Below are 16,318 nucleotides of genomic sequence, written 5' to 3' on the forward strand. Positions count from 1 at the left end.
AAAAATATATCCTAAACCATATAAAAAAAGTAAAACATCCTTTTAAAAACAATACCTATTATATAATAGTATCTATATATCAACCTCATGGTTTGTATAATATTAATAGTTAGACCGTTAATTTAATTTTATCAATGATTAATATACATATTATGATATAATGTTATATTAGTATAATATTTACTCAAGAGCAACTTACTATCGACCAAATGTCGTTATATATTCATATCAATAACCTATTCAAATTATATATTCTTTCTTAATATTTATTTTAAAATAAGGACGCTACACGTTGTTGTCTCCGTCTTACAAGTACGTAACATAGCAAATTTTACACACAACAGATCACGTTTAGCTCCGTTAGTTCAAAAATTAGAGTAAATAGACCTCTGATAAAAGTTAAAGGTAAAATCTACGGCATCTCATAGGCTTTTTATTATATTTTATTTTAAAGAGAGTTATAATTATTTTAAAATTGAAAATTGTTTATACATCTTAAAATACTGATAACTCACTTAAAAAATTAAATATAACAAAAAGCTTATGAAATTCCCTAGATAATAGTCTTACCTTTAAATTTTATAAGATTTTAATTCACTCTAATTTTAAAATTTATGGAGCTAAACGTGATTTAATAAGCGTAAAATACACACTTGTAAGACGGAGACAAAAAATGTCTGTCTAGCGTTCTCTTAATATGAAAAATATTAAAACCATAAATTGATTTACATCTTGTTATTTCAAAACATAAATAATAATAAATTTAAAAACAGTAAAAGTACCTTACACCAGTGTCGTATCTAGTAATAGTTAAAGGGATTACATTTATTACTATCCATTATAAATTTACAAATCTTTATTTTTAAATTTTTATTTTAAAATAATTTCTAATTTATTACAATAGTTGTTGGTTAGGTAATTGAACGTAATCTCTCAAATAAATCCTTTGACCCTAATCGTTTTTATTTAGCTTTACAAAAAACACGATTTCTAATTTAAAAGTTAATTATTTTCATGAAAATTTGAATAATCAAATTTGATTATCTGAGATTTATTTCATAATAATAAATTAAATTGTTTACTTCTCTCAGTTAAGTACCTATACTTATTGTGTATACAATACAAGCACCATACCCAATTTATATTTGTATGTAGGGATTAATACAAATAACAACATAATAATGATGGTATTTAAACAAAACCAAATTAAAAGCAAACATAGACATAACCAAATTTACCTATGCAACTAAAACAAATTTGTGCTGTATATACATATTCAAGTATTATATTCATATTCATTTTATTTGTAGTTTTTGTAGGTACATATCCGACATTGTAATAAAACCAAAAAAAAAATCATGAATATTTTTAAAAAAAACATTAGACGTCAAACATCTTACAACTTACAAGTTACAACTAATGGTATACAAATATATAAATGTGGCTTGGCACAATGGCTGCTATCAGTCATGCGACGCGACGTAAGTAAGGGCCGATGCCACTAGCACTCGTGTTTACAACTGTACCTACCAACCATTCCAACCTTACAAGCCAATGAACACAGTCGTAGAAGCATTAATCCAGCACCACTTTATAATATAGGAATTTTGGATGATGCTTTCTTAGTGCATACTGACATGGCGGTACGAAGGTACCATGAAAATTACAAGCCTCAAGCTAAAATTATTTAGGCTCTACGTTGGTCAACGAGTTAGTCAGTCACACGTTCGATTATATTATATTTATCCATAATATTATGTTTAATGTTTATGTACACCTAGGTATCTATAGTTGGACATTTATGATATTTAAATACTAATAAGTATCATTCTTATTGGGTGTTTTTCCATTTTCATTCGTTGTATGAATACAAGTACATATTTTTAATTAATATTTCTATACGTTCATCAAACCAAATTACAACTTATTGCTGATATTTCGTATAGATCACAATTGGTATTTATTTATATACAATATGCACGTATGGAAATAATACTAATACAACTCTAATTCCAAAGTAAACATTTAATATCAATGAGTTTTGAATAAAATATATCTATAAAATGCCTATATTTTTTTACAACACTCTAGTACCTATAATACATGAATTGAAATAAACACAATTATATATCAAGAAAACAGGAACAATTTAGTGTTATTTGACCGCAAATGAATTAAAACAACTGAAAACATTGACAAACCATCAATTTTGTTTAATGCGAATCTCTAATACCAAATAAAATATACACGAATTAATAGGTACGCATAATAGATCATTTACAATAAATTTACGACATTGTACGTCTTATTTCACATCAGTCCTGAGCCTAGAGAAGCAGTGCAGCAATAGTATAGCACTTCGTCTACAGAACCGACTAATAACAATGATCCGTATCGGCCAATTAATTTCCAGTCCTAAATTCTAAATAACCCCCGAGACTACTCAAATCACTTGATTGAACAATTATTCTTCACATTCAGGAGATTTATTCTCAAATTAAGAAGGATAATAAATCTGATTAATTTGAGAATAAATCTTCTGAAATTTAAGAATCGTTCAATAAAATAATATTACAATACGCTAGACATGTTTTATCCCGAATGAATTCCATAAATTTTAAATATTCAAGCCGAAATTATAGGAGTTGGGGAACGAAATTTGAAAAAACAGCCTTATCGATTTCAAGTAGATATAATAATAAATCCAAATCAGTTTTCAAAAGACTAATCGTATTACCAAAAATAATCCACTTGACAAAGTTTCATCACCCATCTTAATAATAATCTAATAATCTTTTAGCTTGGTTTGCTGTCAAAAAGAATATATCAAAGATTTTTCGTCATACATAGCAATTTAATTACAACGCATTTAATTTCCCATACTCCATTGAGTTTTGAAATTATAAAAATATACAGACGAAAAATTACAAGGTTATAACTTATAAGTACCTTTATGGCTTTATGTGTACCCACGTTCACTATAAATATGCAAGCTTATCTGTAACATCCAGTTCTTTAAAGGTAAGCGACAAACAATTTCCCGGTACTTAGACTTGAATCTATGTTAAACTTTTGCGCCATTAAATACCATCTCTAATTCTTCAGTTGCTAGACAATTATTGAGGAGGAATGCACACACCTAAGCTTTGGCTACCTACTATTAACAATTTCCGACAGACGTCGTGATTTCCATGACATTCTGTAATCTCTCAATACAGAAAATCGGTCGAAACGTTGATTTATTGCTCACAGAATGTATTAATATTATTATATATAATATTATACCTATATATTACATTATTATTATAAAGACCGGGCTTAAGCTCAATAAAAAAATTTAAGAAATAAATATTATTATAATATATTTTACAGTACATGCGTGTCCTAAATGGGACACTATACGCCTATATACGGTCTATGATTATATCGTATGAACGCACAGTTTTATATTATTAAAATATTATTCATTATGTTTACCGTCCATAGGAGAAGAGTATGGGACTATCCGGCTATAATTACTATTGTATAGAGGTGGTAGGGTAAATTTAACGAAATTCTCCCGATAGGAATGTGCCCTATAAAATAATAATATATTATAATGTGCACATATTGCGCGGTGCTGCGGATACCGGCCATTAGACGATTAGAATATCTGTCTGCGCGGCGATAGGCCCGAAATGAATTATTGGTCCCCAGCTGAATATGTTATCAGTGCCGCGTATTTAGAATTGTGTTGCCCTCGGTAAGTACACGATATATTTTATTTACTGCAGCTGCCTCGTAGCTAATAGCCATGAAAATAAAATAGTAATAACTTTTGGACGATTTTTATTGTCGACCTCTTTCCGTTATACTTATTTGTATAGGTAGTCTAGGTATACGCCGTCGATGGATTACATTATGTTATAATAGCACATCAACGTCGTTCGGGGACGTCAATATTGAAGTAAGTCTCATTTTTGTTAGGACGCTTATAATAGTATTAATAAAATAAAATGTTGTCTCAACAATAGTTTTAAAGTATTAATACAAGACTTACAAATACCAAACCTATAGTCATAAAACCATAAACAATATAGGGAACCTAATACTTTATTTGGCTGATATAAAAAGTACCCACCAACATAGGGGATTTTTAATGATAAATTAATAACTATAACTTACCATTTGTAGTGAATATCTGAGTAAATATTGCATGCGATGAAAATTTACTTCGAGTCGTCTTGTTCGAGTAAACAACGCGTCGGCTGACGATATTATTTTGATTCGCAGCCGCCGTTAACAATTATATACCTACTACGTGGTTTGTGGTATTTGTCGTTTGTGGCGTGCACAATATTGTGTGTACGGATTATTAAACGCGCATTGTCACGTTTAACATTGCGTATAGGTATACTCACACGTCGTCACGTAGTAATTAGTAGTATATAACATAGACATATATAAACATTGTTTATAATGTCTATGGTATATAATAAATATATATAATGCTTATCCGATTTTTTGATATTATTATGTTAAATTCGACGAAAACAAACAACATCCAAACGTTCGGATTTCAACGGTTGCTCTGAGACAGTGAGGCCACGACGTATTTTAACATACTATATAATATTGTTTCATATATTATTAATTGGCAACGCTGTAAGAACGTAGTGTACGTTATCTTCTCAGTAAACACAATATTTATACCGCGGTGTACTTATTATACTGCAGGTCGTATAAAATTGAATATATATACTGTTATTGACTTATATAATATTTTATAACAAGCCCGTTAACTCAAATTCTCTGACGTACGTCTACTCCTCGTTGATTATACTCTTATTTATTATTCCGGCACGAATGTTTATATTATAGCTTGTGTAAGTATAATTTTTTTTTTTCATTCACGCATAATGCACTCTTTTAATTTACAACCCGATATAATATTCCTCTCCTCTCGAAAACCCGCCGTATATTCAATGTATAATATTATATAGGTATAGCATGCCTTTAGGTAGATTTTACTTTACTTAACTTCGTGCAATGATACCGTATTAGCTCAATTACCGATAAAATAAATTTCTTACATTATCTGTCTTTTATTTTTTCGATAAATTCTGATACGTGCAATATGAATGTATCTAATAAATTATTTTCAATGGCTGCTATTGAGTCTCGCATTTCTATGCACGAAGTTCTGATTGTGCAGGTGCTTATACATTATTTGACCTAAATATCGAATGAAGATTTTTATTTCCCTCGCTGCAATCGGCACGACTGAAAAATTATTATTGAATACCTACGTATATTGTTACGTATATTATTAATTGGCAATGCTGTAAGAACGTAGTATACGTTTTCATCTCAGTAAACACAATATTTATACCGCGGTATACTCATTATACTGCAGGTCGTATAAAATTGAATGTATATACTGTTATTTACTTATATAATATTTTATTTATATTACCATATTACAAAGTAATTCCGTTATAACTGTAACAGATTGGTAGGTAACGCAGAAAAAACTAAAAAGTGAATAAATATATCAACAATGTTAATAAATTGTGGAGGAATATATGCAGAGGTGTTCTAGACGAAATATCTTTACGTACGTCGTTGTTGGCTCACCCCAGTAACTTTATATCTAGGTTCAAAAATATCGTATATTTTAACTATAACGCGTAGTATACCTATTAGGTACCTACATAAGACACAGAATACTATATTAATTATAATTTGAAAACTTCTACAAGAGTAATATATATTATGATGTTTCATTGTTGTGAATAAACCACATGTGTATGACACATTATATTATATAATTCCATTATATATTGATTAGGCGGTGGATAAAGTCTAAACGCATCAACGAATATAAATATTGGCAGTACATAACTGACTTATAGGTCCCTATCTTATGGACAATTGGCCACTTATTTATTAGATATTTTGGCACCATCACTACCCACTATATGGACTTAGGTATATTTGTCACGTCCACATAATCGAACTATCATGAAATGGGTAACCATTTCATGAATTTTGATCATAACATGTTAGACGTTTTTAGATTCCTGTAATGGACATACATTTTATCCATTTCGTGTAATGGAAACCATAATTTCATGCTTAGTTTATTTTTTATTAATTTACAGCCTGTTTGCGGTTAACTTTTCGTACTGGTCAATAATGTTGGGTATCATTTTATAATTTAAGATTTTGATCGACACCTATGTAGGTAGAAAAAAAAACTTAAATAGATAATTAATATCATAATATTATGTTTATTTAAAATTAATTTAATATTTACAACATTGTCATTATTTTGAACTTGAAGTCTAATAACTATAAAGTAATTAACGTGCTAAGCCCGGTTCTTTAAGGTTTAATATTATTATTATTATCAACATCTAAACTTAAAAATATACACATAATTTAATTGTTGACATAAATTAAATTACAAATTTGAACTACATAGGCGCATAAACCATACACTTTCTAATAATATATTTTATATGTAATTTCTGCTGCCTAACGATGTCTAAAGTATAGTAAAATTATAATTTATAATAAACTTATTATTGTATTTTTTAATCGTATTACTCCAACCAACATAAATATAAGATTGTAGACTTAAATACCCATTAAATATTTATGTTTTAACTCTATGAACTTTAATACCACAATTTCTAAAATAACTTTGACCAGGATTTTTTTAGTGTGATCTGAGATAAATATCGCTTTTGAATTTTGCATAATTATACATTAAAATTTAAAAAAAATAGTAATACATTCAAATAATTTTGTTCAGTTAACTCAGGATACTATCACGAAATAGAATTTATAAAAAACAAACGATCACGTTTGAGCTTTAGTAAAAATGGTAATAAGTATAGGTACCTAAGAATTATTCGTGTAACGTGTTAAATCCAGTATTTGTTTTTAAGTTTTTGCATTTATGCTGTAATGTACATGACAACGTTTAACAAAAGCATTTTTTTTTTTTTAATATGAGAGTGCGGATTAAAGTTTTTGATAAATTGATACTATTTAAAAATATTTTATTAGAATACAGTAAAATTATTTTATACTATATATTTTGTCAAGGTAATTTATACAACTCATATAAGATCATAGGTATTATATATATTGAAACGTATAATTCCGCTAATAGGTAGGCAATAGCAAATAATATCCTTTTTCATTTACATGAATTATAATCAATTATTATACTAGAAATTCAACTATATTATAGAAAAAAAATTATATATTATTAAGGGTGAATATTTAATTTTTGAATTTTTCCAAATTAAATTATTTCAAGTCATTTTTTCTCTGGTTTATTTTCGGATGTATCTTATCTCCATACTTAATATTTCTGCCGTTTCATTGTCTATGCTTAAATTTAAAGCATTAGTAAGATAGTTTTTTGTGATAATTTAAGAATAATGATGTAGAAAAACACAATATTAACATGAAGTTACTTGAACGTCGATGAAATATGGTATGAACGAGGTTGATTACTGTCTCGGTTGATATACGATGAAATAATTTTTAAAGTCTATCCTTACCATCATTTCGGAAGTGCATTTCATCTTGTGATCCGGTCATAAAAAAAATGTCTATACAAATTATGGCTATGGGTTTATCCTTCTTAAGCTATACCCTTTTGAGAATAAATATTTATAATTAATAACTAACATAATAATAATCTTCAAAATATATTATTAATTATATTACTTATATAATATTTATATGTTTATTTTTTTTATAGATAATGCTACCACTGTTCATTGCGAGTTGTACATTCGAAGTTTTGGATCCATTAGCCCGGTTACCATGGTGAGTACTCATGAAACTAATAATGTATATACCTATGTGATTTTAAAAATATATAATATCATTTAGTTTTATAATATATTGTATATCAGTGCCGTTTTTATTTGGGGGGGGGGGGGGGGGCACTTAATTTTTTCTTTAGTTTTTACAATGCTAGAATATCTAATTCTGACCCCTTTGTTCATAAACTGTATCTTCTCTTTTTATGAATATATTTTTATTTTAACAACTATTGTGCCTACATGTAACTTAACAATGTATTAACCATGACAATTTATATAGGTATCATCACAGCATTTTGATACGCATCCTCCGTTCTTTACTTCGCCTATATCGTGGTTCTCCACTTCTTATTGGCTGTCAATCATATACATACATATATAACATAGAACAAAATCAACCAATAAGAAGTGGAGAACTACGATATAGGCCGGAGGTGAAGAAGATGCGTATCTACTGCGCAAAACTAGTACAACTGTGATGATACCACTATATAATTTGTCATGGTATTAACATTATTGTAAACCATAGATTTATGTATTCATTAATATAAGAATATTAATATATAATTATATATTTATATCAATATGTGTTGTAAACAAAATATTTCATTTTTTAGTGGAATATTATTACAATTTACTAACAAGAAAACAATGCTATATTAAGGCTATTGAAAGCTGGTCGTTTTTTGGTGCATTTAGACGAATAAAGAGAAAAATATATAAAACACAATATACATTTCATGAATATACATGTCCAATTTTTATTTTGAAAGAATATTAGAATTTCTTCTCTTTTGTCTGTGTTTTGTAGGAAGTTATATATTTTTTTTTAGACAATTTTAGTAATACTACAAAAAAGAAAATTTAAAAAAAAAGAAAGAAAATTAATTTTGTTCTATACTAATTTTTTCTTTGTGTATGGTGGTACGGGAGTAGGCCTGAAGGCTTAGTTCAGATGCCTATTTTGCAGAATTTCACCCGTAGGTTTCTGCCATGCCCAGTTGGGGGATGGTGGTCTTGCGGTCTAAACAGTTTCTTGCCCACAGAGAGCAATGTCGCCTGTGGTCGGAATTCGAATTTCGTCCCCCACTATATTAATTAAACGATACAACAAATCAAAAATCCATTTCCTACATGACCTAGAAAATAGATTATGGAATTCAAATATGTTTCCAACATTAATTATTTATGCCTTTTGGTACTGGGTGAATTTTTCTTCCGATTTTTGGGACCTTCGTGGCACATGGGAGTTGAAAATTGTTGTTCGCAAAATATAGTGACGTGTGACTGCACGTATGTAAGTGTTGGATTTCCTAGAATCTTAACAGTAGTTTATCTTTAATTACATAAAACTTCGGGAAACTCACGCACACTAATGATCAGTCACTATACATATATACACACACAGTCACGATGGATAATATAGAATATTAAATATTAAATTTTCCTAAATCCGACCTCTTAAAAATGGTTCGTTTTCAACAGCCTTAACTTTTAATTTTTATCAAACATACTATAAAACAACCAAAACAAATTTTAAAAAAAATTCGGGGGGGGGGCGAACATACCCCAAGTGACCTTCCTGGCTACTGTAGTATATACTCAATGGTAATAATATGTATATTAAAACAATACTAGATATTTTCAAATTTACTAAACGTTTAATTCAAATACGATAATTTATTTAAAACGTAAAATAAAAATATACATCATGAAATTCGATGTTGATATATTATTATGTATAATATGAAATACCTACTACATACTTATAACTACTAATTAATAAGTTGATACATTTTAAAGTTAATAAATTAATAATTACACCACTGATCCATATTACGTTTTGTCTAATGGAATATCAACTATATGCGTAGACTTTGGATCATTGTCATACTTCTCATACCGTTATAGTTTACAAGCATTAATGAATTATTAATATGAACTGATGAAACCAACAATAGAGTCTACTGCTGCATTCAGTAAATTGAATAGGTACCTACATTAAGATTATATCACGATATTGTATAGGTTAATAGGTATATTAGTTTAATATCTGTCAAATAGTATAAACTTCTTAAAAACATATCATGTGTAATAATTATATTATAATTTATATTACCTATTAGAATGATTATTTATACACCGCTACAAATCTATTTATTTTTTTTAATGATTTTTTTAGTATTATATTATGAGTAGTACAATTTTTATTTAAATATACATATTTGGTCACGCCGCATTATTATTTAATCATCTATAAATCAAAAATGTCCTTTACATGAGCGGTTACCAAACTATGAGGCGCACCTCCCGTCTGTCCATACAGACTTTAATATATTATTTATTAATAAAGTACCTATAGGCTATAATATATTCTAATAAAACTTCATTTTAAAGTATTAAATTTCATTTTTAACAACTAGGCCATTAGCGATATATGTATTAACATTATCTTAAATGTTAGTGTTATCAACAAGTTGTGCATAAATAATATAGGTAACATTTTGCATCGTTTCATATTTTTATTTTAAATTATATTATGTAATTATAACATACGCCGTTTCAAATTGTGTTTTAAAACTTATATAACTTATAAGAGATCCGTATTATGCAAATGAAAGACATATAATTTATGTATCAAAACACAAAAGGCAATACTGTACAATTTAAAATTATTTTATGTAAACAATTTTACAATGGCTTTTCAATAATAAATACCTCTCCTCTTATTATAATTATATGATAAATTATTAAAATTTAACAGAAATTAACAGAAAAAAAGAGTTAAAAATTACAACTTGTCTACTACATGTAGTAGTCAGTTTTCTGGGAATAATATAGCCGATTATATTCTATTTAATAAGCTGTTTGAAACGTTTTTGAAAACGTTTTTAAAAAACGTTATTAAACGGAAAAAAACAAAAAACGAAAACGAAAAAAAAACAAAAACGAAAAGAATTAATAAAACAAAACAAAAAACAACTGAAAAACAATAACAAAAAATCCCAAATACCGAAAAATATTTAAGAACGAAATCAATAACGAAAACGAAAATAAATTATAGTATTATACATTATTAAATTATACCATGAAAAAAAAATTTTGAAAAAAAATTCATTTGTCTTTACTTTTTAATCTTTAACTTTAAAAACTTTTTAGTTTTAAATCAGAAATTTTGAATTCTCTAATTTTTATATAAATTATAATTTTAATTTTTAACTTTTAAGATCATTTCTGTATTTCGCGTTACTATTATAACTTAAAAGTTAAAAGTTATAAGTTATATAAAAATATAATATAAAAAAAAAATATATTATCAAAAATTTGGAAACAATCGGCAAAAACGTTTTTACAAACGTTAATCAAAAACAATATGGAAAAATAACGTTTTTAAAAACGTTAGTAAAAAACAATTAAGAAAAATAACGTTTTTAAAAACATTAATCAAAAACGTTTAAAAATGTTAAACAAAAACGATATTTTTCAAATCAATAAACAAAAACGAAAACGAAAAAATTAAAAACGTTTTCCATTCTTGAATTTTTAAGTCAAAATGAATAGAATAGAAAGACTAATATTATATTGAGCTATTGTTTTCCAAATATGATAATATTATTATCAATGTGCAAGTGTAAAACACAGTAGCGTATTCGGGGGAAGGGCTGAGGGCCCCCCCCCTCCCCTGAAATGTTTAGAAAATTTAAAAATTATTTTAATGGTCTATGATAGTCGCTCAAAAAGTCTTAAATTATATTTAAAATATTTAAAAATGTACTACCTATAACCTATAAGTATTAACACTTTTTAGCTAACTATCTGTGCTAGTATGTATTTAATGTGTAAAAGTGTAAAATTTGATCAGTCCCCGAAAAAAAATCCTGGCTACGCCACTGGTAAAACATAATAGTTTAATATATTTTATTTAGTAAATTAAGTTTATATTGAAATGTATATGACATGTTTACATATTTAGATGCGTATATTAAAATAAAACAACTTCTACTTTAAATATTTGTTTAAGTAAATACAAAATAGATCAAACAAAGTGTCAAGCAAATTCGTATGACCAAATTGTAAAAAAATTCCATGAACAGTAAAAATGTGAAAGCTTGTGAAATTTTAATTACCTAAATGATTCATACAAAAATTATTTAATACAATAGTATTTTTTATGTTGGTATTGGACGTTGTTCAAAAGAGATTAAAATGAAACATAAAATCAGTATATATTACAGACATATAGATAATATTTTGGCACTGTAATGTAAAGTAATTATAATAGTTGCGAATAATATAATACGTTGAAAATCATAGAATGAGGTAGGTATATATATCGTTTTGTACTTAAAAATATATTCAAGTATACATCAATTAAGTACAGTGATGGATTTAAGAAAGGTGTTTGGTAGCTGAAGCATTTACCGTTCCACATATTGAAATTTTTTTTATTATAAATTAGTACCTAATTACTTAAGTATCATGTATCACGCAGAATTTTTCAGAGCCGTGCCAAGGAAGTGGGAAATGGGGCAAATGCTCTAGGGTGGCAAACATTTTTAATATTTTAAAGGAAAGCAAATGTTTAAATATATGTATGTTTAATAGGGTACCAAATATTATTGCCCTGGTGTGCCAATGAAAGTTAGCACGGCACTGGAAGTTGTAGAACTAAACATACTGATTGTAGACTACTATCAAAAAATAGGTTAAATTTGTTCTTACCCCGAAGCAGTTCGTGATAAGTACCGAAGAAGTTTTATTATCAACGCATAGCAATATGCTGCTATACAATTCCTAGATCCGCCTCTGATTAGGTTCGATATACAAGATAAACTCATCGAGTATGTTTGTAAATGACTTTTGTAATATTTGTATTTACACGCTTATTAGACTAATAAATTGTTAACCTCATAATCTAAGGAAGTTATAATCTAACAACAGAGTTGTGTGCTCGACATTTATAAGACCTACTGGGCCCCTACATATAATAATATATTATAAATGTATATTAAGTATTCAATTTGGATAATTATTAAGGTGTTGAGTTAAAATATTCACATTCTGATATGCCTTCAATGGAAGAATGCCTTTTCACTCACCCACCCAGCCCCCATCGCAGCACTCATATTTATTGTAAAAAAATTATTTTATAGAATATCAAGTAAGAAATAAAACATTAATGTCAACATTTTAGCTTTAACCATATCTACCGTTTAATGGCTAACGGATCTATCTCATTCACAAAAACAATAACTAAAATATCCTTTAAAATAGTATTCTATAATAATTATTATAGTCATTACGTTTATCTCTATATAATATATATATATATATATATCAATAAGTACTGATGAAACGAAAACATTTTAGCAAGCGCAGTTTAACCATGAAAAAAAATGTTGAACCAAGAGTAATTTCCATGTCATTAAAGTGCTCTTTAAAATACTTTGATAGTCTACAGATTTACTGAAAACGTCCATAAAATATCCTCTTATTGTAAAAATGCACAAAATCCCGGGTATAACCATTTTCAACTTCACTACGCATCACATCGATTCTTATTTTTTATTAATTAAGCCCCAAAATACATGTACTTGACTTGTCCATAATTTGGACCATTCGTCACCTATTTAATCTATTAAACTTTCATCCTTTCTTCAAAGATATACACACAATATGCATGAAATATTTTTTTTCGATGATAATAATTATTGTTCCAAATAAAATAATCCAAATATGATAGGGTTTATTTTATTAATTTGTATTTGTTCTTTGAGAAGAACATGCTTGTTACTATACAAATATTATTGAATGATTGGTAGGTATCCACTCTTCTATTCAAAGACTACTTTGTATCACATAATACTATAATAATTCATAGTATAATTAGTACTATAATAACTAATAAATCATAATTAAAGCAATTTTGATATATTTTATTATTATTATTTTTACACTAATTTAATCATTTTAGTTAGTCGTATTGGTTGTTAATGTCACAACATTGCAGTATACATTCATTTTTAAATATTCTTTGATTATAGTTTACTTATTTTTCACTAGAGTTTAACGAATAATCCGTACCCAATCATAAATAAACCCATAATATATAGTCTAATGTGCTATAAGTACGTTATTCAATATCGATTTCATTGGTTAATTACTTAAAGGTAATGTAGGTATCGTTCATTATTAAATCAAGTTCACTTAACGAATACCTACATTGGCTGAAACCTTTCCTACAAGTCTACTTCAGGTGTACCACCGTCGAATTACGATTGAAGTCATTACCGATAATCTAGTAATGCTGATAAACGATAATGGATGGGTACGTCCATCAGCCGGACACGTATTTGTTGTTTAATACCCTAGCTCGGATCTTTACACTTTTCAGCATGTGGGTCATGTGGCTTTTATATACATAATTCTCGTCAACACCCGTCCTCTCTATTTGACAATACATCTGGCTCTTAAAATACACGACTATTTCGTTAATCGTATTGGTAAACAGTCATCACAAACAAACGACGTCTAATGATCAGAGGGAATTGCGTTTTTCTCTTCACTCACGCACAGGCACACTCGTGTATACCCCTTCAGTTTTTTGCTTCTCTGAAAATCATGACGAGACTATACAAACCGTACGTGCTCAGGGTTCAAAAAGGCAAGGCCTTGTGATTACCATTTACTTAATCTACACCTGCCAGGATACCAAACAGCTTTACGACGATAGTTTCAAATGTTGGATTCATCTCTTGTTCATCCGTCCGAATGCCATTTAAAAACGGAGGTTTTAAAATTCAACCAAAATAATTTACCTTTTTATCCCTTGTCATTAACAATACAACCTAATATAGCTTCCTTAATATATATTTTGTATTCCTAAGTGGGGATACGAAATAAATGTGATGGCAAAAATGGCAACAGGTTTTTACGTTGCATAGGTTACCTGCATATCTACTATCTGCCACGTTATTATTCATTATATATGCACATTACAATGTATTCATTGAATTATATTTATATTATATATAATCTAATACAATTATAATTATATATTTTAAACAAATTAAAATTTTTATGGAGGCAAAAACGTTCCAAACATATTATATTATGTACTCAACAGTCAACCGTATAGGCATAATATAATTATCAATTACGATAATGATAAAAAAAATAATAGTTTTCATCATATTATATTATATAATTTTAACTTAACAAAAATGAAAAAAATATACTTACTTTCAATTAAAACAAAACATTATTAGGTATGAAAATGTAAATTACCATTGACTTGGTGTGCTGTATATTCCACCCAAACGCTGAGCTCTATCACAATTTCAGTATACGATCGTATAGTAGATTTCAGTTAAATTACAATTAGTATTCTTAAAGGGTTAAAAGTATCTATGTAAATATATTGAATATATGAAAAATATAAGTTTTTTGATGTTTCTGTTGTTACGAGTTGGTCGGTAATTAATGGTATAATAGTCTTGTTTCTTAAACATTGTAAAACGTGCACTATACAACAAACGATAACATCGCGTGGTAAAGAATAAATTAATTCCATCTGAAGCTTTCTACACAATGACACACATTTATACTTGGCACTTTCCAGCCCTGACCAATCTAATTTACCTAATGTCCCCTGCCCTTTACACAATCCACTCTCGGTGTATATTAAAATAAATACCTATGTACTTTTATTTACGCCAGAGAATTTTTTCATCTCTTGTTGGAGTATATTATTGAAGTAAAAACTAATATAAAAAAATAGGAATACAAATTACTCAAAGATAATATTACATTTTATTTCGTTCATGATTAGATGTATATGTGTTTATGCGATAAAATCCATTAGATCATTTTTGTTCTAATTCTGTCAGAACATACATTTTTAAGGACGCAATGTGTATGAAATGAAAGTAATTTGTGCATATATTTATGCCATTCGCTTGTATATTTACATAGTACAAAATAGTATATTCGTGTTTCATTCACAACTATTTTAAGAATGAGTTGTTTCTTATAATCATAATATCATTATTAAAAATATGCTGTATCATAATAAACATATTTTTTTTGCTCATGTTGCATATTTTGTTGATTATATTTTATTTTAAACATTTACATGGTTTATAGGGGCGCTTTTTAACTTATAATCGTTAAATAGCTCTATGACTTAAAAACACACTTAGTTTGGTTTGTTTTGATTAGTATGCTCATCTTGTATTCAATTATCTTTGTATTAATATGAATAATATTTATTAAAAATGACTCGTGCCTTTCAAAATATTAAATTAAGAAAGCATTATACCCGCATGTGTTTCCTCCATTTTACAAACGCACATTTTATGTTCAAAATAATTCATATTTGTTAATTTTAATACTAGAGTGAATTTACCTAAATATAATTAAGTTTAAAGTTAAAAATATTATCTAGAGGGTCCCATGTTGCCATGTTGGCTTGTTTTGATATTTCCATT

The 16,318-nt window shown here is 27.7% G+C and overlaps 1 protein-coding gene across 1 annotated transcript in view; it reads left to right on the top strand.

Moving 5' to 3' along the window:
• LOC100159323 (glycine receptor subunit alpha-2-like) overlaps positions 1-16,318 on the top strand; it is a 234,806-nt gene that overhangs the window by 158,374 nt on the left and 60,114 nt on the right. Inside the window, exon 3 of the mRNA XM_029488719.1 lies at positions 7,763-7,830. Within this exon, the coding sequence (XP_029344579.1) occupies positions 7,763-7,830 (68 nt within the window). The remainder of the gene's footprint in view (positions 1-7,762; positions 7,831-16,318) is intronic.

Source organism: Acyrthosiphon pisum, chromosome A1 (assembly GCF_005508785.2).
Source record: "Acyrthosiphon pisum isolate AL4f chromosome A1, pea_aphid_22Mar2018_4r6ur, whole genome shotgun sequence".
In the NCBI taxonomy this organism is placed as follows: domain Eukaryota; kingdom Metazoa; phylum Arthropoda; class Insecta; order Hemiptera; family Aphididae; genus Acyrthosiphon; species Acyrthosiphon pisum.